The sequence below is a fragment of the Poecile atricapillus genome, chromosome 11, assembly GCF_030490865.1.
Source record: "Poecile atricapillus isolate bPoeAtr1 chromosome 11, bPoeAtr1.hap1, whole genome shotgun sequence".
Lineage (NCBI taxonomy): Eukaryota > Metazoa > Chordata > Aves > Passeriformes > Paridae > Poecile > Poecile atricapillus.
Window position 1 is genome coordinate 661,221 of NC_081259.1, and position 23,708 is coordinate 684,928.

Below are 23,708 nucleotides of genomic sequence, written 5' to 3' on the forward strand. Positions count from 1 at the left end.
AGGCAGTTTCAGCAACAAGAGTTGAGGAGGGGTTTCATTGTCCTGGGGAGAGTGAAAACACAGAGCCCCTGCCTTTGGAATATCTAAATGTGTATACTGTGACCATAATCATCCAAGGAAAGTGAGGCCAGACATAGATTTTTAAACATTTTCTTTAAGTTTCAAGGGCATGATCTGAAAATTGTATCATCCTGGACTCTCTAATTCCCCAAAATAAACCCAGTCACAATCAGCACCACACAAATATATTTGGTGTGACTTCCAGAGCAATCCCATACACTCCTGGAGGCAATGGCTGTATTTGTGTTGCCTAAAAAAATGTTATAAAAATGCTTCCAACTAAGCTGTTCCAAGAATGTTATTGGCTGTAGTAGAGCCTCTGAAATCTGGCACAGCAACACCCCCTCAAGCTACAGAAGTCTTTTCTTTGTCCCAGGAAATCTCATGTATATTTAGCAGAGTTAAATTTAAATTATTATTTTCCTCCTCTGCTTGTGCTCCCCAGCAACAAAGAAACAGTAAATGAGGTGGATGTTTTGTGAAACCACAACATGAGACAACAGAACCTCAACTCCCTGTGTTAAAATACTTGACTGCACTCTGGCTGAGCTCCTTCCCAGCACACATAACCTTTCCTCCTAGGAGCAGGGGATCACCAGGAGCCTCCTGCACTCACTCTGGGGCCACAGCTATCTCATCTCCAAGGATATGTTTCTTTTTGCCCCACTTCTTGTTCCCCAGGCCACCTTCCTCAGCAGCTGCTCCGAGGACCTGGCTGCAGCTCTGCTCGTCTGCAGCTCATCCCTTCCCAGGGCAATCCACAGCAATGCCTTCCCACTCCTGCAGCCACTCCTGCTCCAGGGAAAAGGGGAATCTTGATCCCCCCACACCCACTCTGGGCATTCCCTGCCTGGTTTGCATCTCCAGGAGCTCAGTGAGCCCTGACCCCTCAGCTCCTTTCTGAGTCTCAGACAAAAACATTCCCAGTGCACCATTCACTCTTCATTCCCTCACAGACACTTCCCTGCAAGAATCACTCCAAAATCAACGCTTTGTCTTTTCAGTGATGATCCACAATAACCTATGGGAGCTCCTGCCAGCAGCTGTAGCTTTATCTTTGCTGGAAATGTCATTTGCTGTTACAGGAATTCCACCAGCCCCTCGGAGCTGCTACTGAAAATGAAAACAAACCTTCTTCCGTGGAATAGTATTGAGAGAAAGCACCTTTTTCCTAAATGCCAGACTGCACTGAGCCTCCCCAGCTGCTTCCCAGGAGCAGATGTGCTCCCTGCTCCCGGCCTGGGATGCAGCTTCAAGCCAATCACAATTCCCTGGCTACAGGTCTGCTCTTTGGGCTGCCATTTGCTGAGCCAATCCCAGATGTTCCTGGCTTTGTTTTCATAACGCAACATGTTCGAGGAGATTGATTCTGATACCTCACTCCAAAGCACTTATTCTCACCAAGATTTCCAAACCTCAGGTGCCTGTAAATAAACACAACCCCATTTCAGCTCTAAACCCCAGTTCTGATTCCATTCAAGTCCTTCTCCAGATGCTCAAGTGCCATCTTCACCCTTCAGGGATACAGCAAACATTTTCCTCAGAAGTCAGCGGGCCTTCCCTGACTTCTGCAGCCCAAGTTACACTTTATTAGAGGTGGGAAAGAGATGCCACTGAGGGCCACTCGTGGGCACTCACTGAATGTGCTGAAATGGAAATGAATTATTTTTACCATTCTTCCTGCAAGTGAGCACCCAAAGTGTTCACAGGCACAGCTCTGGGGTAAGGGGGTCCTGGGCACTTTGCAGGACAACAGCACTTTAAGCATCAACCTCACTCACCAGTGCAACAATCACATTCCAACAAAACACCCCTCCAATGCCATCCCCCTGCTGGAGCTGTTTTCCTACTTTAGCCGGAGTTTTACAAATCTCCATGGAAATGCTGCTCATTTGGACAGTTGCTTGGCATACCAACAGATGGAGTATGTTAATCAGCTTTTAAGGATATGCTAAAAGTCTGGGATAATTTGAGTTCTGTCTTCAGAATGTTTGTAAAAAACCACAAACTTGTAATAGATTTAAAAAAAGGTTTATTCTGCTACAGTGGAAGGAAGCAGGATCCTAGAATCTTTAATCAGAGGCTTTTAAAATCATCCATTTTCTGTAATGCTGAATAGATTATTAAATCAGACTGTCTTCTTATCTTTGAGTTAAATTATGCACAAAAAATAAATATGGCTAAATTTATCTTTCATTTAAAAGCCTGCTTTGGGTTCTGAAGGGATCAAAATACTTGGCTGGAGCAACACCTCATATATTTTATTTCTTTAACCGATAAAAGTGCCATGGCAGTAACAATACAACACTGGTTCTAAAAATATCACATGTGGAGTTCCTAAACTTTCCAACCTCACAGCAGGAAAATAAGGAAAAAAAAAAAAAGGAAGCAAATAATCAGCAATTCCTTTGCAAAGTCAAATGTCTGAAGGGAAGAAGACAATCAATGTATCTGATGGATTTCATCTGCAAAACCAAGGCAGGAGGATGCCCTGTCCTAGGCTGTGACAGTGCAAGGGTTGAAGCAGCAGTTTTTGAGGTTCCTTTGTGTATTTTCTCTGCTGATAAGGGCTCTCATGCTGCTGCTCACACACCTCTGCAGCACCACCAGTCCTGGGCATTCTTTCTTGGAAAATGTTAACACCTTCCAGAACCACTGTAATTTTATATTATCAAACTTCTGCACATTTTTATGACATCCTGGTAATGCTAACAGAAAAGTCATTCAATTATATCAGTTTTTATTCTCTGTTATGTAGGAAAAAGTCCATAAATACTGGCTGTGTTACTTCTTGAATATATTAGTGGATGTAAAATTTTTCTGTTTTATTGCTATTTTGTTAAATAACCTTTGTGTATATTAATCTGGTTAGTGGCAGACAAATGGAAAAGGCACATGGAAAGATCTGGAAGGTTTTGATACAACACCAAATAAATTTTCTTCCTTGGATCCTTCACTTTCTCTGTAAGTACAGGGATTGAGGCTTAGTTCCTGTGCTTGCCCTGTCTCAGGATGAAACAATTCGAGTGCTCCAGTGAGTGATCTCCCCATTCACACCAGATCATCGTGGGCAGAGAAGACGAGGATCAGCCAAGATATTGTCAGAGGCTGAGCTGAACATGCCGTGGGACACATTCTTCCAACACAGTGTGAGATTACAGCCAGGGAGAGGCAGTGGGAACACCTTTCCAACCAGGAAAAGAACAGGATCACAGGGTGCGTAACACATATGGAATTAAATGGCAAATTAATTGGAAAAAGAAAACTCCCTGGTGTTGCCTCAGTTCCCAGACATGCAAAGGAAACCACAAAAATTGTAGGAGCCAGTTCTGACCCTGAACTCTGAGGAGCTGGGAAATCAAACAAATTCCAACAGGAACAGCTGAAACAAGAGAGGAGCAAGCACCACTGAGCACTACATGGGGAGATTTTTGAGCTGACTCTTACAGGTCAGTACAAAACCAAAGTGTATGAATAGATTTATAGTTATAGATTAAATAAAGTAAACCCAGGTAAGTTCTGAGCTCAAAACTGTCACATTTTTATTTATTTTATTTTACTGTATTTCCATTATTTAGTCAAAGGTTTCCTGGCTCGCAGTGGACAGGCTGACACGGAGTAAGTGCAGCCAGAAAGAACAAGCTGAACAGAGCAGACTTAAACCCTGGAACTGAAAATTTGCAACACTGGATTTGGAATGTGAATCTGCACTGCCATCTGCAGAGAGCAGGCTGGCAAATTAATGGGCCATCAGTGTAGCAGCAATTAAATTGCCAAAGTGCAAATATTGGTGTGTAAAGTATGGAATCAGGTGGGAAGGAGAAAGCTGTGACACCATCGTCACAGCTGACAATTCTGCACAATGTGTGCTGTGTCTCAGGAAGGCATTTTATACTTTATTTCTTAAATATTGTTCTTTTTGCTTCTTTTAGGAGGAAAACGGATCCTCTTCTGTTTCTCCGACATCCTCTCCATACCATTTGCAGCTGGAGGCACCGGGATTGTGCCCAGAGGCTCTCTGTGACCCTCTGCTGCCCGAGGTGCTTGGTCACAGCAGAGCACAGAACTGCTCCTAAATCCCAGCACAGGGAGTAAAGCCAAGCCCAAAGGCCATGTGTGGGTGAACACCTGCACACCTGAGATTGCTGGGATCTCTCCCTTCACACCAAACCCTGGCTTTGCTGGGATCTCTCCCTTCACACCAAACCCTGACTTTGCTGGGATCTCTCCCTTCACACCAAACCCTGACTTTGCTGGGATCTCTCCCCTCACACCAAACCCTGACTGTGTCCGGATCTCTCCCTTCACACCAAACCCTGACTGTGTCCGGATCTCTCTCCCCTCACACCGACCCCTGACTGTGTCCGGATCTCTCCCCTCACACCAAACCCTGACTGTGTCCGGATCTCTTTCCCCTCACACCAAACCCTGACTTTGCTGGGATCTCTCCCTTCACACCAAACCCTGACTGTGTCCGGATCTCTCCCTTCACACCAAACCCTGACTTTGCTGGGATCTCTCCCTTCACACCAAACCCTGACTTTGCTGGGATCTCTCCCCTCACACCAAACCCTGACTGTGTCCGGATCTCTCCCCTCACACCAAACCCTGACTGTGTCCGGATCTCTCCCCTCACACCAAACCCTGACTGTGTCCGGATCTCTCCCCTCACACCAAGCCCTCTCTTTGTCCGGATCTCTCTCCCCTCACACCAAACCCTGACTGTGTCCGGATCTCTCCCCTCACACCAAACCCTGACTGTGTCCGGATCTCTCCCCTCACACCAAACCCTGACTGTGTCCGGATCTCTCCCTTCACACCAAACCCTGACTGTGTCCGGATCTCTCCCCTCACACCAAACCCTGACTGTGTCCGGATCTCTCCCCTCACACCAAACCCTGACTGTGTCCGGATCTCTCTCCCCTCACACCAAACCCTGACTGTGTCCGGATCTCTCTCCCCTCACACCAAACCCTGACTGTGTCCGGATCTCTCCCCTCACACCAAACCCTGATTGTGTCCGGATCTCTCCCCTCACACCAAACCCTGACTGTGTCCGGATCTCTCCCCTCACACCGAGGGAGTGGCTGCAGCCATGCCCAGAGCTGGTTCCATGTTCAGCCCAGCTGTGCATCCCATTTTCCCCTGTGAGAACCAGCAAAGAGTGACATTAACGGGCTGTGAGGAAATCTGCCCAGGAATAAATGTGTTATCTGAGTATTTCTCATAAAAGGAATGATTCACCCGCTCTGTTCACTGCGAGGACACATTTCGTCCCCTCAGGAAACACCTCTCGGGTGTGGGGCTGGTTGGCCCATGGTGTTCTGCCCCACTGTGCTCTGCCCTGGAGCCAGGCTGGAGAAGGTTCCTCAGATCCCCTTCCAGTGCCAAAAGAGGCTCCAAGAGCTGGAATGGGACTTGGGACAAGGGCTGGAGGGAAAGGACACAGGGAATGGCTTCCCACTGCCAGAAGGCAGGGATGGATGGGATATTGGAATTATTCCCTTGAGAGTGGGGAGACCGCAGCACAGGGTGTCCAGAGAAGCTGTGGCTGCCCCTGGATCCCTGGGAGCGTCCAAGGCCAGGCTGGACGGGGCTGTGATTGTGAAGAGTTTCCCCGCGCGCTTTTAGTGGTTTTTAATGTCCTTCATCGCACCGCCGCGACACTGCCCGGCCGCACCGCCCCCGGCGGGCGGGCCCCGGCTCTCGCGAGAGCTCCGCGGGCTCCTCTCGCGAGAGCCGCAAGGGGCGGGCGGCGGGCGGAGCGCCGCGGTGGCGGCTCAGCCGGTCGGTCCCGCACGGCCCGGCAGCACCGGCACAGCCCTGCCGGCCACCGCCCGCTCCCCTCGGGCTCTTCCCTCCTGCCGTCCTCCCCAACTCCCCCAGCCCGCTGCCCTCAGCGCCTCTTCCCTTCCCTCGGCCCCTCACCTCACCCCCCTCCCCCTCCACCACGGACCCCCCAGTTCCCCCCCGGTCATTCCCTCTTCCCCCCCTCGGGGTACCCCCTTCCCCTCAGGGCCCCCCTGAGCGCCTTCCCCGCTGCGCCTGAAGCTGCCGCCCTCGGCCTCCCCCATGGTGGGGTTCGGGGCGAACCGCCGGGGCGGCCGCCTGCCCTCGCTGGTGCTCGTGGCGCTGCTGGCCGTGATCGCCGTGCTCGCCTTCCACTGCTGGAACGCGGCGTCCCGGCAGGCCCTGCTGCGGGAGGAGCTGGCCGAGCTGCAGAGCCAGGCCCAGCGCACCGAGGTGGCGCGGGGCCGCCTGGAGCGCCGCAACTCCGACCTCCTGGGCAAGGTGGACTCGCACAGGAAGCAGCTGGAGCAGAAGGAGGCGGACTACAGCCACCTGAGCAGCCAGCTGCAGGCCAGGGACGGCCAGGTGAAGAGGTGCGAGGACGGCAAGGTAAGGGCAGGGGGCGGCGGGGGGTCCCGGGGCACTGGCAGCCCTCGCCTGCCCGAGGTGTCCCCGCAGCCTCTGCAGCCGTGAGTCAATCAGGGCCCCGAGGCTCAGGTTTGCTGCTGCTGGGACAACTGCAGCGCTCTCTGTCTTCTGAAAACGTCCCCAAAAAGAGCTGAAGAGCTCCAGTGTGTGTGTACACAATGAAAATCCCGAGAGATCGCTCGTTTCCAAACGGCTGTTTCAAATTTACTTACTGTTTTTTAGCTTTCTGTCTCTGCTGAGAATATTTGATCTTTTGTGATCATTCGAGAAGCCGGCCTCAGCAGTAAAACTACAGTTTCAAGGGAAATGAAACCGGTATGGTGTTCAGTAGCACCCTGAGCTTCCCTCTTGGATTGCCTGCTACAGCACACTCTGATTTTTATGCTGCCAGCGTGTACTTGAGGGAAAAAAAACCCCCAGCAAACAACCCTGCTGCTGACTAACGTGTCATTTTCCTTGTCTTGGAGAAGCCAAGCTCATTGAAAATTCAGCTGGCCCTTTCAGTGGGGGTGGCCTGGGGATTTCTTTTGTTGTGGAAGATGAGTGAATGCCTCAACTTTCACTGTTCTGCTTTCATAACCGTCCTGAACTAGGAAGTTCACGGGCTCAGCACGCAAATCCTGTTCAGGGGGTGTGTGGTGGATTTGCATGCAGGTCATCACTCTGCTCATTGAACACTGTTCTCACAGTGGGATTTATGTAAATGTCACACTCTCCAGCGTTATTGCTGGCTAGCTTTGTTTTTCTGGCCCTTTCTTATCACACATTGGGTGAGCAGCCTCAGAAAATGCATTGAGTTGTCACAGAAAAAGCCAAATATGTACATGTCACGTTCCAGAGTTAGACTCCCTCAAACTGATTAAGTTTATATTAATGTTTCCTACTGAACCATGAAAATTAAGCCCTTTGTGTGTTCAGCAAACGTATTTTTAATTTTTATCTTTCCTTAGATTGCAGTAAAAAATCCAATTGGATATGAAACAGACCCCATGATCTTAAAGGTGTTTTCCAGCCTTAGTGATTCAGTGATTCTAAAGGAGTTGGGGTTTAGCCAAAATACTTCCCCTTCTGTCTGCAAAAGGGCAGTCAGCTTGTTTGGTGTGTTAGTGTCACTGACTGCGGGTGTAAAACTCAGCTGGCAGGATTCAGGTAAGCTGTCAGGCACAGTCCTGGAAGGATTTCTTCCTGGAAGGGGTGCTCAGGCACTGGAAGTGCCCGGGGAGGTGCTGGAGTTCCCATGGCTGGAGGTGTGCAGGGAAGGTGTGGATGTGGCACTCGGTGCTCTGGGTGGGAAGGTGGGGATGGAGCCCAAGTTGGGCTCAGTGGTCTGGGAGGGCTTTTCCAGCCTCAGGGATTCTGGAGCAGTTACTGGGCTGCATGACAAGGGGTGCTTTTAATGCGAGGAATTTGTATTTTTTTCGGAAATCCGTGACGTGTTCCTGTAGGGCACTGGGGGAGGAGATGGAGGTGTGAGCTGGGCGGTGCAGCGCTGGTTTCTGGAGCCACGGGACACAAAGAGCTGCTGCTGGCTGCCCCTGCCTGCCCAGCGCTGTGTTCCCTGAGATCTGCCTGGGCTTTGGATGCTCTGAGTGTGACACTGCACAGGGCACAGCCGGAGGGCAGCGAGAGGAACCTGCCCAGTAAACCTCCCAGCTTACATTTGGTGTTAATTGACTGCAGCGTGTGCCCTGTGTCTTCCTGCTTTGTTCCAGAAGCTGCCACTTAACGCGTGACCTCGTAGCTTTTGAACATCCTCTCTCTTGTGTTCAAAACGTTCAGAGTGCCCTAAGAGGCCAGAAGAGTAGGATTTTATCAAAAACCCGTGGCTGGCCTTTATTCCTCCCATGTAAACCACTGTCTTTTCTCAGTGGCAACAATGTTTATTTTTTTTTCTAAAACCCTTTAAGTGACTGTATTTAAGGAGTATTACTTCTCCCAGAGTAGAGAATAAAGCTTTGTTTTATAGAATGAAAGCCTGTCACAAGGAAAGAATAGTGGATACAAAGTGTCTGACCAAAAAAGGCTTGAGTGATAATTTTTTTTCCTCCCAAAACAGAATTTGTCGAGTCTGTCTGACCAAACTGCTCATTACCTGAGATCTTAGTTCGTTTGTGAAATGCAGGATCTGAAATAAAATCCCAACATTGGTACAAGTGATCACAAGAAAAACTCATTTGAAGATTCTCAGTGTCAGTTCTGCTTTGTGCTCCTTTGTCCTCAGCTGAGGTTCTTTGCCTTGTGGTCACATAAATCAAGTGCCTTTCCCAGTGGTGAGGCAGCTCCAGTTTCTGCAGCAGCTTCCTCTTGGCTCAGGGATTTCTGGAGTCAGGGCCAAGCTCTTGGCTCTCCCCTGTGTCCCCTGCTCGTGGAACGAGGTTGGTGTTTGCTCTTGGGGCGTGACCCAGTGTCTTGTGTTTGTAAAGAAAGAGAAAAAGCATGAATTCCTGGGAATTCTCCTTTCTGTGGTGAGCTCCTGAGGGTCTCTTGGACCTTGGAACAAACAAGGAGTTCTCTTTTGAAGCGCCCCATGAGAGGCAAGCAGGGGTAATGCCTACCCTGGGATTTGGGCAGGTGCTGCATGCACAGGTAGCATCAGCCTCCTGAGCATTCTGTGGGGTTTTTGCAGCATGCCGTTAGGTTTTGGTGTTTTTCCATAGCTCTGTGTGTCTGTTTGCAGTGAGCACAGTGGGACTGGCAGGAATCCCTGGTGGAGAGGTTCCAGGTGGCAGGCGTGCACCTCTCATCCCATACCTGCTGCTGGCCATGCCAGTGTGGAGCACGGGCCTGCCCTTACTGCTGCCCAGAAATGTGGATTCAGGGATGAAACTGTTTAGTCACACATCCCCAGCAGCTGCTGGGGCTGTTCTTTGTTGCCAAAACTTGGTAACTCCCCAGTTTGCAAAGCTGTATCTTGACAGCAGCAATGTGGAGTTGTTACATGGCAAGATTCACAACTCAGACAGCGCTGGAGGGTTGCCACATGACCATGCATAGGATTTCTGGTGTTTTTTTCCTGTGCAGGGCTCATTGGGCTACAGAGGGTTTATTTTATCCATCCCAAGTGCTTGGAAAGGCCCTGAGGAGCCCTTGAGAGCTCAGCAATACAAACAGGTCTAGACCAAAGGAGAATGGGGCCCAGGAAGAACTGGACCTGCGCCACGGCTCATGGATTGTGGGTTTTGCATGTGTAGGTGGAACAGATCTCATGAATCATAAAAAAGCTTCCTCCTTTTCTATCCTTCAGATCAGGGACATTTGCTGTCAGCTGAGCTGGTTTGGATATAAATTCTGTCACTTCTCTCTGAAACTCAGAATCACCAAAAGGAAAGATTGTGTGATAAAAGCGCTGTGCGTTGCCATGCAGCTCGGTCTCACAGACAGCAGCCCTCCCCCAGCCAGGCACATGGTTATGGGATAAGCAGGAGCCACTGGGAAGGGTGTGTGTATGAGGAATTCTGAAAACAGACCCTGCTACTTCCCAGGATCTCCTTTGTTCACAGATTGATTGGGTTCTGGGAAACAACTGCATTAAAGTGGAAGACAGGAAAATGAGATTATTGCCTGCACTTTTGCAAAAGAGGGGGAACTACTTGTTCATTAATACAACAAATCACTGGGTGTACCTGCTCCTCTGTCCTGGGTCACTGGAGAGGGAGCTGGCATGCTGGGTGCCCAGTGGATGGAGAGGCTTGGTGGTGGCTTGTGTCTTCTGCTTCCCTGGGTGTCCCCTTCCCTGGGTGTCCCCTTCCCTGGGTGTCCCCTTCCCTGGGTGTCCCCTTCTCTGGGTGTCCCCACGGCAGGGCTGGCTGTGCTTTTAAAGTGAAGCTCTGCAAGTCCTACCCGGGCCAGCACTGAGGGGGTGTTGCTTTGTGCATCCTGTGAGGGTGCCTTGAATGCCTCGGTGGGCAGAGCACAAGGCAGACGTGGCTCTGACGTGCCAGGAGGCTCCCTGAGTGTCCCTGTGGGGAGTAATTTTGTCCCTCTTTCAGCACACTGTGGTCAGAGGGCTCAGTTTACCTAAAGATCACATTCCTGGTGGAATTAATAAATGCTGACAGATTAACTGTGGAGCTGGACCTTTTGGTTACCTTCCAGCGTTTGGAGGAAATATGTTCAAGGCCATTTCGTTTATTTTACTGCTTTTTCTGCTCTGTCCCTAATTTTCCAGCTCTGCTTTCTTCCTTTCTTTTGGGAAAAGCCTTGTGAAGCAGCGCTGTGTCCTGTCATAGGTGGGAGCCATGGCAGAGCCTCTCAGAGCCATCCTGCCGTTTGTTTTGGGCGTGTGTCTGGATTTGCCTGCGCTCCGTGTGCCCTGCTCCAGGGCTGAGGCAGGGTCCTGCAGTGCCTGCAGGCAGGGACAGCCAGGATCCTGCAGGCTGGCACAAAGCTCTGCTGCCCAGGGAGCCTGTGCTGCGTGCCCTGTGAGCACTGTGTGCTGCAGGAAAGCACCATCGCTGCAGTTCCTGCATCCCAGGGCAGGAACCATACCCACATGGGCCAAATGGATCAGCCTGCTCAGAGTGCCTCTTGTAACAACAAAACCACAGTGGGAAATGCAATTAAAGAATGCATCATTTGATACAAGGGAAGGTGCAGGTGCAGGGAGGAAGTCCTAAAGGCAGGACAGGTGTGTTTTGGGGTTTTTGACAGGAAATGGAGGGGGCTGGCACAGACACTTCAGGGAGTGTGGGGGGAACTGAAACAGCCCCTGTGTGAAAGTGTGTCCCCGTGTGTGTCCCAGCATGTCCTGGCCGAGTGGCTGTGCTGGCTCTGCAGAGTGCTGCTCCCAGAGGTGATGCTGACCTTGTCACCCACGAGTGACAGCCCTGCTCAGCACCTTCCTGCAGTTACCCTTTGTGTCACTGTGAAACTGCAAGAAAAACAACCACAGCACCCGAGGTGCCTGAGGGCAGGCAGGGATTTCTACCCCCTTTCTCAGAACATTCCACACATGAATCTCTCCTTGTTCCTGGTTTTTATCTTTATGTAATGACAAAGCAAAACATCTTTACTTCAGGACTTCGTGTATGTGCATTTCTTACTTATTGTAACTATTTTTTTCCTTACTAAAAATACCAAATTAAAAGCTGTTGTAGTTGTATTGGGATTCCCTCTCAAAATAAAATGTATGTTAGGATGTTAGATAGCAACACATAAAAGATTATTTAAGTATAACAATTCTATTGTATCATATACATTAGGTAACAATTGGTTTTGCTGTTGATGCTGTGTTTATTTTTATCCACCTGTGCTTTGACATTTGCTGTTTACTGTCCCTCTTGCAGTATCAGGATGCAGCATGTTTATTTTAGTCCAGACAATCTACTTTTTTTGATATAAATATGTTCTGGAATTAAAATTTAAGCCTTTGTTAGCAAAGCCTGAGCACAGTGTTTAGTTTGGTGATGTCACTTACAGTTGCTGAACACACATTTCTTAGATTTATGGGAACTCTGTGCACGTCACTCCGATAATCCTGTCGGTGCGTTGGCTTTACCGAGCAAACAGACACACCTGAGCCTCCACAGCCCAAACCCTCCCCAACCTGCTGGTCCCCTGGATTTATCCAACCTTTTCTTCCTTCCAGATGAAGCTGCAGAACAACATCTCGTATCAGATGGCAGACATACATCGGCTAAAGGGTGAGGGATTCATGGCCAAACTCATTTGGCAGGCTGAAGTTGTGCATTTTAACTGCCCAGGTGCTGCAGAATGCAGTTTAAATGGAGGAGCTGGTGATGCTGGAACTTCTCATAATGTGAAACCTTTCATTGTGTTTGTTACCTGGTGTGGGTAAGTGCAGAGTTGGCTCTCACTTTGCTGCAGAAGGGATGCGTGTTCTGGCACTGCTGAGTTACAAGACAGTAGAATCATTTTCATGGCCAAATATGCAGTTTAGTAGTGTTTGATCAGAAACACTCTGATGGTTATGCTGGGTTAGAAAAGGTCCAGGGCACATCTCTGAAGTTCTGTACAGACATGATTATAATGCCTCTGGTGTTGTTGTATTCAGAGTACTTCAGAGTGAGCCAGAACGTGATCAGATGTGAACATCCCCACATGCAGCACACTTGGGTTCTGCCTGTATCTGTGTAGCTGCAGCTTAAAATAGCAGGGAGCTTCATTATTCGTAGCCTGAGGAGCAGGGAGGACTTCTAGAGCAGTTGTGAAGACAGGAAATCCGTGTTGGCTTTTTGGGAAGGTGCCTTCTGTTGTACACTCACTGCAGACAGTGTTTGAGCATCCTGCCTGGAGTAACCTGGCTGTGCTTCCGTGTTACTCAGAGCGACAGAACCGTTCAGGAAATTAGGGAGATTTCCAGCAGATAAATGAAGTAGCGTTGTGCAAGGTCTCTGAATGCAAAGGTGCAGAAACATTTGGGAGATTGGCATAGTATCAGAAGAATTGGTCTGTAATTCAGGCTGCCATCTGGCATGCATGAGTAAAGTAGCATCTTCAAATTGGTTTAAGAATCTTTAAAGTATGTCTAGACATTAAACTTGGGCAATTTCTTACTTACTTAGCAATATTAGAAACTGTATCTGCCTAGGGGCATTTTTTCCTTATCTTTCTGTATTCATGTTGGTTTTGCTTTTTGGCCTAGAACAACTGGCGGAGTTACGGCAGGAATTCATCCGCCAGGAAGATCAGCTGCACGAGTACAAGAAGAACAACACATACCTGACAAGGAGGCTGGAATATGACAGGTATGTCCTCAGGAGTGTTGGTAGCTGCAGGTTGGTGTGTGTGAGGGGACCTGTATTTAACTAAAAAGTGCTAATTAATCTTGTGTCTGCTAATTCTCAAACGTGAGTGTGCTCACTTGGCGATGCACCTGAGCTGGCTGTTTGACTTTCAAGCTCTTTGTGGTGTTGTAGTCCTTCCCCCAACATGAGATAGGAAAATCTTGACTTAGTGGAATTGTTCTGCATTTTTAAGTCAATGTATTTTTTATAACATGGAGATTCAGTTCACTAACACATGAAGGAGTCTGAAGGACACAGTCCTGTGTCACCAGTGTTGTTAATTGCTGCCTATCTACCAGTGTGGTTTCATTTGTTCCAGCTGACGCTGAAAGAACCTTGTGTAGATTGAAATTTTAAGTTGACGTCAGCCTTTTAAGTTGATGATAGAGATACAGGGAGAACAAATACTCCTGCAGCTTTGAGGAATGAGGAAGACTTAACTCTGGAGAAAGTGTTTGACACTTTTACACATGAGGAGTGTCTGTGCTGTGCTGAGCGTCTGTGGGACATGGGAGCTTTGGTGATTGGGCTGGTGCCGTGGCTTGCTGGGGAAGTTGGGGCACCTGGTTGTGTATTCAGATCGTGTTATTTGAGTTGGGAGCAGTAACTGATAGTAGCACTCGTGCACCTTCTCTGTTGACAGCCAGGAGAGACACGTTGCTTTCCCAGTGGAATTAATATTTGCGGACAGATTAACTGTGGAGCTTGACCTTTTGGTTGCATTCCAGCTTCTGGAGGAAGTATATTCAAGGCCCTTCTCTTTATTTTACTGTTTTCTCGGCTCTGTGCCTATTTTTTTCCGGCTCTGCTTTCTTACTGTATTCAGTCCATTCCCACTGCATACACATGCACCAGGCTTCTTGGACAGACTATTCTAGTTAAAGCTCAAGTTTGGCTTTTTGAGCCACTTCATATTTTTTCCCTTATTTTATTTGTAGGAGAGCAGATCCAACAAATTAAGTGTAACTAATGGTGTGTTTCTCCTCAAGCCTGCAGTGTGGGCAGCAGATCAAGGAAATGAGACTGCAGCATGAAGAGAACATCAAGAAATTAATGGACCAAATTGCACGGGAGCAAAAGGTAGTGTGAAGAAAGTTTGTTGAATGAGAAGAGCCCAAGCTCTGCTGTTTGCCTCAGAGATGTGGAGGCCTGGGACATTTCTTCCCTAACTTTGTGTTCAGTATCCCCCTGAGCAGCCCTGAGTGGGTGTTAGTGTAAGGAATCTGCCTATTGTCTTACCCAGTGGACTGAGCTGGAAGCTGAGGCCAAATTCTTTTCTCCAGCCTTCCTCCATGATGTCACTGCTTAGGATTTCAGTTGTTGCCTGTGACATGGATATCCCTGTTCAGCTCTCCAGGGTGGGATCTGTGTTCTCACAGCCTTACCCAGGTTATGTCAGAGGGAGCCTGAGCTCTGGCGAGGCCTTGAGGTGCTAATGTGATGCAAATCGTGATGGTACTGGAATGGTATCAAGGGTGTGATTACATCAGACAGGCTGCCAGTAGAATTTGGGCCTCTTTCCTGCAAACAGATGCTTAAAATTTTGTTTCCTTACTTCATCTATAAACATCTCAAATAATAGGGCAGAATGAGAGCAAGTTTGTCATCTTCTCTTACAGTCTAGAGTTGTTTCAAGGCTCTGACCTGAGGCTTAAGGCTGATGTTACCTTAACCTGGTTTTGTTGTGATTAACACCTGTGTATGGCAGTAAAAATGTCCTGCAGCTGTGCTGTGTTGAACATTTTCTGTCCAGTTGTGTTTCCAGATCCCAGGGTCCAGCCTTGTGCATAGAGTGCTCTGTGCTTTGCTTTGGTGATCCTTGAGTTCATAAATGCAGTTTTGCTTACCCAAAGTAACCTTGATTTTGAGGATGTTTATTTTGTAATTTCCAGGGAAGTGTTTAATGTTGTCTCCTTATTTGTTCTAGCAGGCCACACAGAAAATTCAGTCTAGTAAAGACACTGCAGTCAGCCCCAGCAATGGTGACCAGGCAATACCTGAGACTGTTGCAGAGGTGGAAGATAAAGTCGTAGTGAAGAATGAGGAGCCTTCAGAACATGTTGCAAATGGCAAAGGTATTTCCTTTTCTGGGCATTTTTGATAGAGAATGGGCCAGTTGTGTTGCATCCTTTGTCAGCCTCCAGACAGTGCATTTCTCTGAAGCAGAAGGAATTGTTTGGCCCAGCTACATTGATTAGCTGCAGGGATTGTCTAAGTTAGAGCCTTCCACAAGAGGGAAATTCACAGTTCAGACTGGAGGGTTAGTAAGGCAGAATATCCTTTTCTTGTCTTGCAGAGAAAATCAAACCAGGAGGAGATGCAGGCATGCCTGAAATAGAAGATAATGACCCTGCTAAAGCTGAAGATACTCCCACTGGTTAGGAGCAATACTCTTCATTCTTTCACATTTGGGTCTTGGTGATGTAGATGTTGTGTGTGAACACCATGTGGTTCACAGTGAGTGCAGACTTTTAAAATCTCTCTGTGGTAATAAAATCCAAGTGGGGTGTAAAATCAGATAATTTCTACTGTGCCCTGGAGATTTGAATTCTCAAAATGGAGTGTTTTGGATGATGCCCCTCCTGAAATCTTACTTTTTATATTTTCATTAAGGAAATGATAAAAAAATAGAATTTTACAGGATTGTTAGAGCAAGACCAGGTAAATAGTGTGTTTGTTTCATATTAATGCTTTTGTCCCTGTGTTCTGTTTTAGCTTTAAAGAAGCCACTTATTTCAGCTCCTAAAAGTGAAGGTCATCAGTCCATTGTCAATCTTCCAACTGAACAGCCCCATGCTCCAAACCTGGCACCAGGTAAAATTCCTGATAGCAGTGTTTTGGTTACGAGAAGAAAACCAAGGATAAATTTCTGCAGGATCCAAAGTTGTGTTTTTACCTGGCTGAGGCACTTGGGCTGTTGTTGTATGATCTCTTCTTGTACTCTCCACACCAAATAATTTCTGAGCCTTTTGACCAATCACAGCTAAATTTGAGTTAGAAGTTTCAAAGTGCCTCCAGTGGGCAGAGTAATTGAAATGTTTGTTCCTCCTGAGGGTACTAATTAGGGCTGCACCACCCCCTCAGGGCAGCCACAAGCAGATAAACCAAGGTTCCTGTCCCTGGGAGCTCACTTGAGGGTGACACGGGCAGGGTTTGGGATGTGGGATCTGAAAGTCCTGTAGTGAAAGGGTTTGGAGGAATTGCAGTTAGAAGAGAGACAAATCCAAAGAAAATAAACTCTGTGCTTGCAGATCAAGTCACTTTAGGTTATGCCTGCTCTGCAGGTGCCTTGTTGTCCTGCTAAAATTCTGAGTGTAACTTCCCATTTTAATGTTGTAGGCTTGCCCAGTGACAGTGATGGAAATGCCAACATTGCCAAGCAGATCCCTCCAAATTCTCTCCAGCACTTGAATTTTGAAGAAAATGTGGAAGCCCAGAAAGACCACAAAATTGAGCCAGAGCAGATAAAAATCCCAAAGAGCCGAGTTAGTGACTTGCAGAAGATTAAGCAAAGTAAGTTGGCCAGTATCACACACGTCAATATATTTAAAAAATCCCTTCATTTCTTACCTGTGTAAGTGCCTATCTGGAAAACAGGGACCATTGCAGAGGGTGGCTTTGGGAGGGAGCCTGAGAAGGAATATATTATGTACCTGGGTAAAAGGTAGGCTTTAATGTGTTATTTTTCACATGTGCATTCAGTTATTTAAAAAAATTATTTCCTTATTGGAATTTAAGATGTTTTTGGGAATTACTGCACAGTTCGATTGGTTAAGTCACAGATTTGATACATGAGGGATGCTAAGTTACTCACTTTATTACTTCAATACACTTTTTGGACAGTACTGTAAGAATTCAGCCAAAAGTGAAAAAACTTTGGTTGTTTTAATATCACTTGTGGAACTTTGTGATGGGGCAGGGACAAGTGTGTTACAATTACAGATTGTCACAGAACCTGGGCAGGCCCGGCTTCCACTCCTGAGGTGTGCAAGGCTCGTTATTTTATCAAAGTGGTTTCTGGAGGAAACTTGTGGAATGAGAAAGCTTCTGATTTCAGTAGTTTGGTTTGTTAATGGGCTGTCTCTGTTCCCTGGTGATGGATGGAATGGTGGGAGTGGCTGTGTAGGCAGGAGCTGGCAGGGAGATGTCTGGCTGTAGGCTGTCAGGGGGTACCTGAGAGCCAGGAATTGTCCCCAGTTAATCTCTTCTCTTTGCTCCACATTTGCCATGGCTCCGATTGTGACACTTCATCACGGAAGGAAATAGCTAATCCAGGTTTGTGAAAGGGTCTGTCCTGATGGTCAGTGGCTGTTCTGAAAGGTCCATTGGTGACAAACTCACCCCTGGCATGGAGGAGCCCAGCCCTGGCCCAGCTCTGCAGCTCCCACCATGGCCAGGTGCCTGGCTGGGTGTTGGTGACTGAGAGCTTTGAAGCAGAGGGTGCAGAGTAGCACTGTTCAGCCTGGAGGAGGAGTCTGGAGGGACTTTAGGGGGCTCCAGGAGAGCTGGAGGGGGACTGGGGACAAAGGATGGAGGGAGAGGACCCAGAGAATGGCTCCCACTGCCAGAGGGCAGGGCTGGATGGGATATGGGGAAGGAATTGTTCCCTGGCAGGGTGGGCAGCCCTGGCACAGGGTGCTGGGACATCCCTGGAATGTCCCAGGCCAGACTGGACAGGGCTGGGAGCACCTGGGACAGTGGGAGGTGTCCCTGCCATGGCAGGGGTGGGACAGGATGGGCTCACCAGACTGACTGTGCTCCCTGAGCTCAGTCTGTAGCCTCTGTGGGCCTGCTGCATTTCCTGGGATCTCTTCATCCACTTTAACCTTTCCTTCTGTCAGCTTCAATTCATTCAGTGCTTCTTTGTCACAGTATCTCTGCCTGTCCATGGGCTGGTTTTGCTGGAAGTTGGCTACATGCCCTTGTCTTCCATGGCTCAGTTTGGGTTCAACATGTGCAAATCCCACTGTCCTACCCAGGTTTTGGATGTAATGCAGTGTCAAAAATACCAACAGGATCACTCAGACATGAGCAGGCAATGAATAATGTATGGGACTTTAGATTTCTAAACAGATCATGAGGGGTTTTTTTTTGCTTGTTTTATGAAAACACCTGTGTATTTATGTAAAATACAGGTGTTCCTGTACATCCTCGGTGTGATTCTGCTGCTTTTCCCCCATGCAGAGAAGCAGGATGGTACTGCTTCTGTCCTGGTTTTTATATACACATTGTTTTAGGGAATAATTTCACTTTAACATCTGCCCATTTTTAATCCTGATGTTGAAATCATTCTCCAGTTTTACTTACCCATCAGTTGCACTGGGAATCACCACCTGCCCTGGCAGCCTTGGTGCCCGGTGTGTAAGAACTGTATCCCACTTTATTCCCATTTTTTCCATTTATACACAATCTTCCAGGCCAGTGGCCTGTGCAGACTCAGAGCTGCTTCCCCCCAGCACTGGGCTGGAAGAGATCACCCTGTACCCCATTAAACACCAGCTCTGAGCTGACATCACACCAGCAATCTCTCACTGTGTGCCTCAGTGATTATCTGCTCACTCCTTATTTCCAGCTCATTCCCATTTTCTTGTGCATTGTTTCGGGATCTGAAACCATTCTTAATTTTTTTGTGAGGAGGTGAAAATACTGGGTCTGGGGCATTTTGAAAACTGTTGGAGCTTACTAGGAAAGCAGAGTGTAAAGCCAGCTGGCTGAGTTTCCCAGCTGAGCAGGTGAGGGCAGGTCTGTGCCAGCAGGACACCCCTGCAGGCACCTTGGATCCCTCCAGGCTGTGCAAAATGCCTCAGGAGAAGTGGATACTGACCTTTCCATGAGTGCTCTTGTGCTTTTTGGGAAATCTTGTGTTGGTGCCCGTGGGCAATCCAAGGAGCTGTTGGGGCACTCACTCCAGCCCTTGCCCGTGGAGGGAGGAGTGTGGGACAGCCAGGTCACAAGGGTGACACGGAGATGTCACCTGCTCAGAGGTGCTCCACAAGCCTTGTCTGACCCCTACCCCTCTCCCTTCTCCCCCTTTCTCTCCAGCTGGATCTACCACAGACCCCGACTGCCTCTCTGCTCTCATGTAGGATCTCCCTGTTTCTTTCCTCTCTGCTGCTGACTCACTCCTTTCCTACCCCACAGGCCGGTTCTTTGATGAGAATGAATCCCCTGTGGACCCGCAGCAGGGTTCTAAACTGGCAGATTATAATGGGGATGATGGGAACGTGGGTGAGTATGAGGCAGACAAACAGGCCGAGCTGGCTTACAATGAGGAAGAGGATGGTGATGGTGGAGAAGAAGACGTCCAAGGTGAGCTTGGGCCTTTACCTCCATCCCATTGTGATAAATCCATGCTGAGTTACTTGTTGAATTTGTGTAAAGCCTCTCTGCTTTAGCTGATCACAAATTGCTCAGACAGAACAAACAAGCTTGAAATTGGGTCTCACTCTCTGTGGGACAGCAATGATGCAACAGACATGAGTGAGGGGGCTTTGGCACCTTCCTGCAATAGTCCCTGCTAGGAAGAGTGAGACTCTAAATTCCAGACAATGATTTACCCAAACCCCCAGCTCTGGCCCCTGCCTGGGAGGGCTTTGGGCCTTGACATTCCTAAATTGTCAAACAGAGGAATGAAGTGGTTCTACTCCTGCTCTTGTCACACCTGCCTGGAGCTGGTGTGCACTGAGGCCTCAGGTGGTGATTCCAGGTGTCACTTGTGCATTATACACAGATTCAACAGGCTTGTGGTGTCCTGCTAACCCACCTCAGAGCTCCTGATCCAGTGCTGCCTAACACCGTGTGTGCATGGCCATTCCCTGTCCTGCATGCAGCTCCTGCATCGCCTCCCTCGCTCGCCTCTGCCTGCCTTGTCTGCCTCCTCCATCCAGCTGTTTGGGGATATTTGGGACAGGCCTGCATGTCTCTAGGGCGAGAATGTTGGGTAAACATAAGAGAGAGTATTTCCCATTAAATGGAAGTGTAAAATAAAGAGGGGAAAAAAACCCCAGGAAATGGGACAAAAATCCTACAGCCCCTCTGATTTTGACCCTCATAATACAAGTTATGTAAGTTAGTAAGTTTTTAGCTGGAGGTTTTTCAGGCACCGTATTCAATTGGCATCTAAGCAAAATGAATGGGCAAAGCCAGTAAAAAGCAGCTGACTGTGTGAGCATGCAGCTAAGTGCAGTGTCAGCAGGCTGGACTGGGCTGGCACTCTGAAACTCGTGCACAAGTGGAAGAATAGGATGGACCAGAACCTGTGGTGATTAATTAACTTACTAATGAGCTGCAGTGCCTGCTGCTCCAGCTGCAGCCTGTTCTGTACTCCCTGTGCTCAGAACTCGCAGGGGGTTTGTGTGTCCTGCCTGCCCCTCTGCAGGGTGGTCCCTGGGCTGGCAGCTGCACAAAGGCACGGGGGGATCAGAGAGCCTGGTCCCACAGCAAGTGTCCCTTGCCATGGCACTTTTCTGTCCCTGCTGGGGCCATGGGAGCGTGTCCCTGATGGTGCTGGGGCCATGGGAGCATTTCCCTGATGGTGCTGGGGCCATGGGAGCGTGTCCCTGATGGTGCTGGGGCCATGGGAGCGTGTCCCTGATGGTGCTGGGGCCGTGGGAGCGTGTCCCTGATGGTGCTGGGGCCATGGGAGCGTGTCCCTGATGGTGCTGGGCTGTTGTGGACAGGGAGTGCAGGGTGTCCTGTGTGTCCCCAAGCCCTGCAAACACTGGCAGTTCTGTGGGTGGGGGTTTCATAGCTCAGTCCCATTCCCCTCAGTCAGCAGCAGGTCCTGCCCAGCTCCTCTCTGCAGTAGTTCCTCACCTGGGCTTCAGGATCGACTCTGGAAGTTGTAACTGCGGCTGAGTCTGTGCTGGCTGCTGCCATCTGAGCCTGTGTGCTCTGGACAGCCCTTGCTGTGAGAAATGTTCCCAATATCCAACGTGACCCTCCCCTGGCACAGCCTGAGGCCGTTTCCTCTTGTCCTGTCCCTTGTTCCCTGGGAGCAGAGCCAGAGCATAGGTGGCTGCCCCATGGTGCAGGGATGCAGCGCCCTGTCCCTGTCCCCATCCCACAGAGCTCTCGTTGTCCCTCAGAGCTCTGTGCTGCTCCATCAGTGTGAGGACCTGGCTGTGGGGACCTTCCCAGGGGAGCTGATGGCTCAGGCAGCTGAACAGCTGTGGTGACATGGACAGCATTCCCCTGTGCCACTTGGGAAAGGGTGGCGTGATCCAGCTCTAAGCGCTGGGAAAATGTTAAACCCCAGGCACTGGGCTTGTGTAACTTGCAATGTGAGTGGTGTTTGAAAAAACAGAGCTCTGACTGACAGTGACCCTGTAAAACCATTTCCCTTCCAGGTGGGGTCCCTGCAAGGTCCCTGCTCTGGTGGCTTGGAATTTGAACACTTGGGGAAGATCCTTTTCCTGAGGAACCCCTCTTTATCTCTGTATAGACAGACTGGATTGAGAGCTGGTAGTTAGGTTAAAGGGTGACTTCTGGAAGCTTCTTCCTGAGGGATGATCTGAACAGTGTGTTACTACCTCAAACCACATTTCCCAGGCTTTGTTCTGTTGTTCCTTAATAACTTCTTGTGTTGGCTTGAGCTGTGATTTGAGTGTGACCAGTGGAGCTTCCAGGGACAGTATTCCAGAAAAAGTGGCTGCTTCAGGCTGATTTGTGTGCAGGGCAGGAGAGGGCAGAACAGGGAGGGGTTGAAGGGAGAGTGGTTGTAATTGTTTAGGGAGAGGAAAAAAGGAATGAGAATTTCTGTCTAAAAGCCATCAGGAAAACATCACCCGGGTCTGTATCGGGCTGAACAAAGCCTGTGGCATGTGCTACAAAGCCACTGGATTCCACATGATTTCTCTTGCTCTAGGAATGTGCAGGCTTGGATTGAATTGTCCAGGGGAAATACCCAATTTGGGGGATGGTCCTTGGGGCAGGGCAGCACCCAGCCTGGTTCCTTCCCTCAGGCACCTGCTGGAGGCCAAGGGAATGTTTGAAGGTGGCAGCTTCTAAAATGTGTTAGTGGTGGCTGGATGGTGGAGGGGGAGTAACTCCAGGATGTCCAGGTGCTGTGGTGGCACTTTGTCACAGAACAAACCTGTGTCCTGCAGGTGAAATCCAGCCTTTTGCTGCTGGAGCAACCCCTCAGGCCCCTGCCTGGCTCCTGGGGTGCCGGGTGTGAAGGTGTGGAGAGCTCCAGGAAGATGAGGGAGCTCAACTTGGATTTCCTTTGCTGTGAACAAGAGCCTTTCCTGATAGAAAGGAATAGTTCTGAGGTGCAGGAAAAGCTTATTAGTTGGAACAAATGGAAGTTTTAGGGTTTTTCACTTCTTGAGGGAAGGAGGCCCTTGTTATGGAAGGGGTCCCAGTGACTTTCCTGTGCTAGTCCCTCAAATTCCCACCCTCTGTGAAGCCTTATGGCGTCAGCTCTGGGCACGGGGCTTTGAGCAGGAGCCGGGATTCAGAGGGGGAGTTTGAAAGCTTGGTAGGCAGTGTCAAAGCCCAGCAGCTGGTGTGACAGTGCTGCAGTGTCTGAAGACAGGCAGATTGTGAGCTGGGGCTGCCCTGCAGCCAGAGATCCCCCTGGAATGCTGCCAGCCAGGCTGGACACATCCTGTCCCTGCTGACTCCATCCTGTCACCAGCCCTGGCCAGCTCAGGGCTGTGCCCTTCAGCAGCATGTCCTGGGAACTGTACTTCGGTATTTTTTCAGTGATACCACATCAGATCTGATCTGAGCATTTGAACTGTAGTCTAATTACAATCTGTAATTGCAGATGATGAGGAGCGAGACCTGCAGAACGACCTGGGGGACTACAGCAAGTCCCGCCTCAGCGAGGGGGTCCTGTAGGGGCCCCGGTCACAGAGAGCTCAACCCAGAACTTGAGGTGCTGCAGAACTGGACCTGTTTTGCTCCAGTGTTTCCTACTTCCGAGGAAGCTGAGGATCAAGTGCCGAGTGTGCTCAGCAGCAGCAGCAGAAGAGGATCCACTCTGTACATATGTACATATCTGTACTGTTGCAGGTTGTATTAAACCCACATCTTTGCTGTTCCATGGAGCTGGGTACTCTGCCCAGTCCTTGCCTGTAATAATCTCTACACTTAAACCCAGTCTATAAACACAGGCTGAACTGTTTCTGCCACTTACAACACTTGGAACCTGGAGAACTTGTACAGTTTGTACCTGATGTAACAAAGCCACTGTGGAAGCCATGTACAGCCAAGAACTCCTTTTCTACAGTCCCAGCCGTGGGGCAGAACTGCTGCTCCTGGGAGCTGGGCTTTGTACAGCAGTGAGAATGGAACCTCAGAGGGACTGGGAACTGCACGGTTCAATAACTGCTCCTTCCTCACTGCAACCCAGCACCACACCCCACTGAACTCCTGTACAGTGACCACATCTCGTAGACAGAGCTGGAAATCTGTAGGAGGACTTGAATAATTTGATACATCCCAAAAAAGTTGTGC

The 23,708-nt window shown here is 49.1% G+C and overlaps 1 protein-coding gene across 4 annotated transcripts; it reads left to right on the forward strand.

The window, feature by feature from the left end:
* The first annotated feature begins 6,028 nt into the window (after positions 1–6,028).
* On the forward strand, positions 6,029–23,292 carry GOLM2 (golgi membrane protein 2). 4 transcript variants are annotated; one of them, XM_058846485.1, is made up of 10 exons: positions 6,032–6,459; positions 12,086–12,140; positions 13,103–13,205; positions 14,234–14,324; positions 15,172–15,319; positions 15,541–15,621; positions 15,960–16,058; positions 16,584–16,757; positions 19,386–19,553; positions 23,017–23,292. In XM_058846485.1, the coding sequence occupies exons 1-10, from the start codon at positions 6,133–6,135 to the stop codon at positions 23,088–23,090; spliced, it is 1,320 nt and encodes a 439-aa protein (XP_058702468.1). In that variant the 5' UTR covers positions 6,032–6,132; the 3' UTR covers positions 23,091–23,292. The 4 variants fall into 4 exon arrangements, with proteins under 4 accessions (XP_058702471.1, XP_058702470.1, XP_058702468.1 ...); XM_058846486.1 differs by having other exon boundaries at positions 15,175–15,319; XM_058846488.1 differs by lacking the exon at positions 19,386–19,553 and having other exon boundaries at positions 6,029–6,459; positions 15,175–15,319.
* Positions 23,293–23,708: the final 416 nt, after the last annotated feature.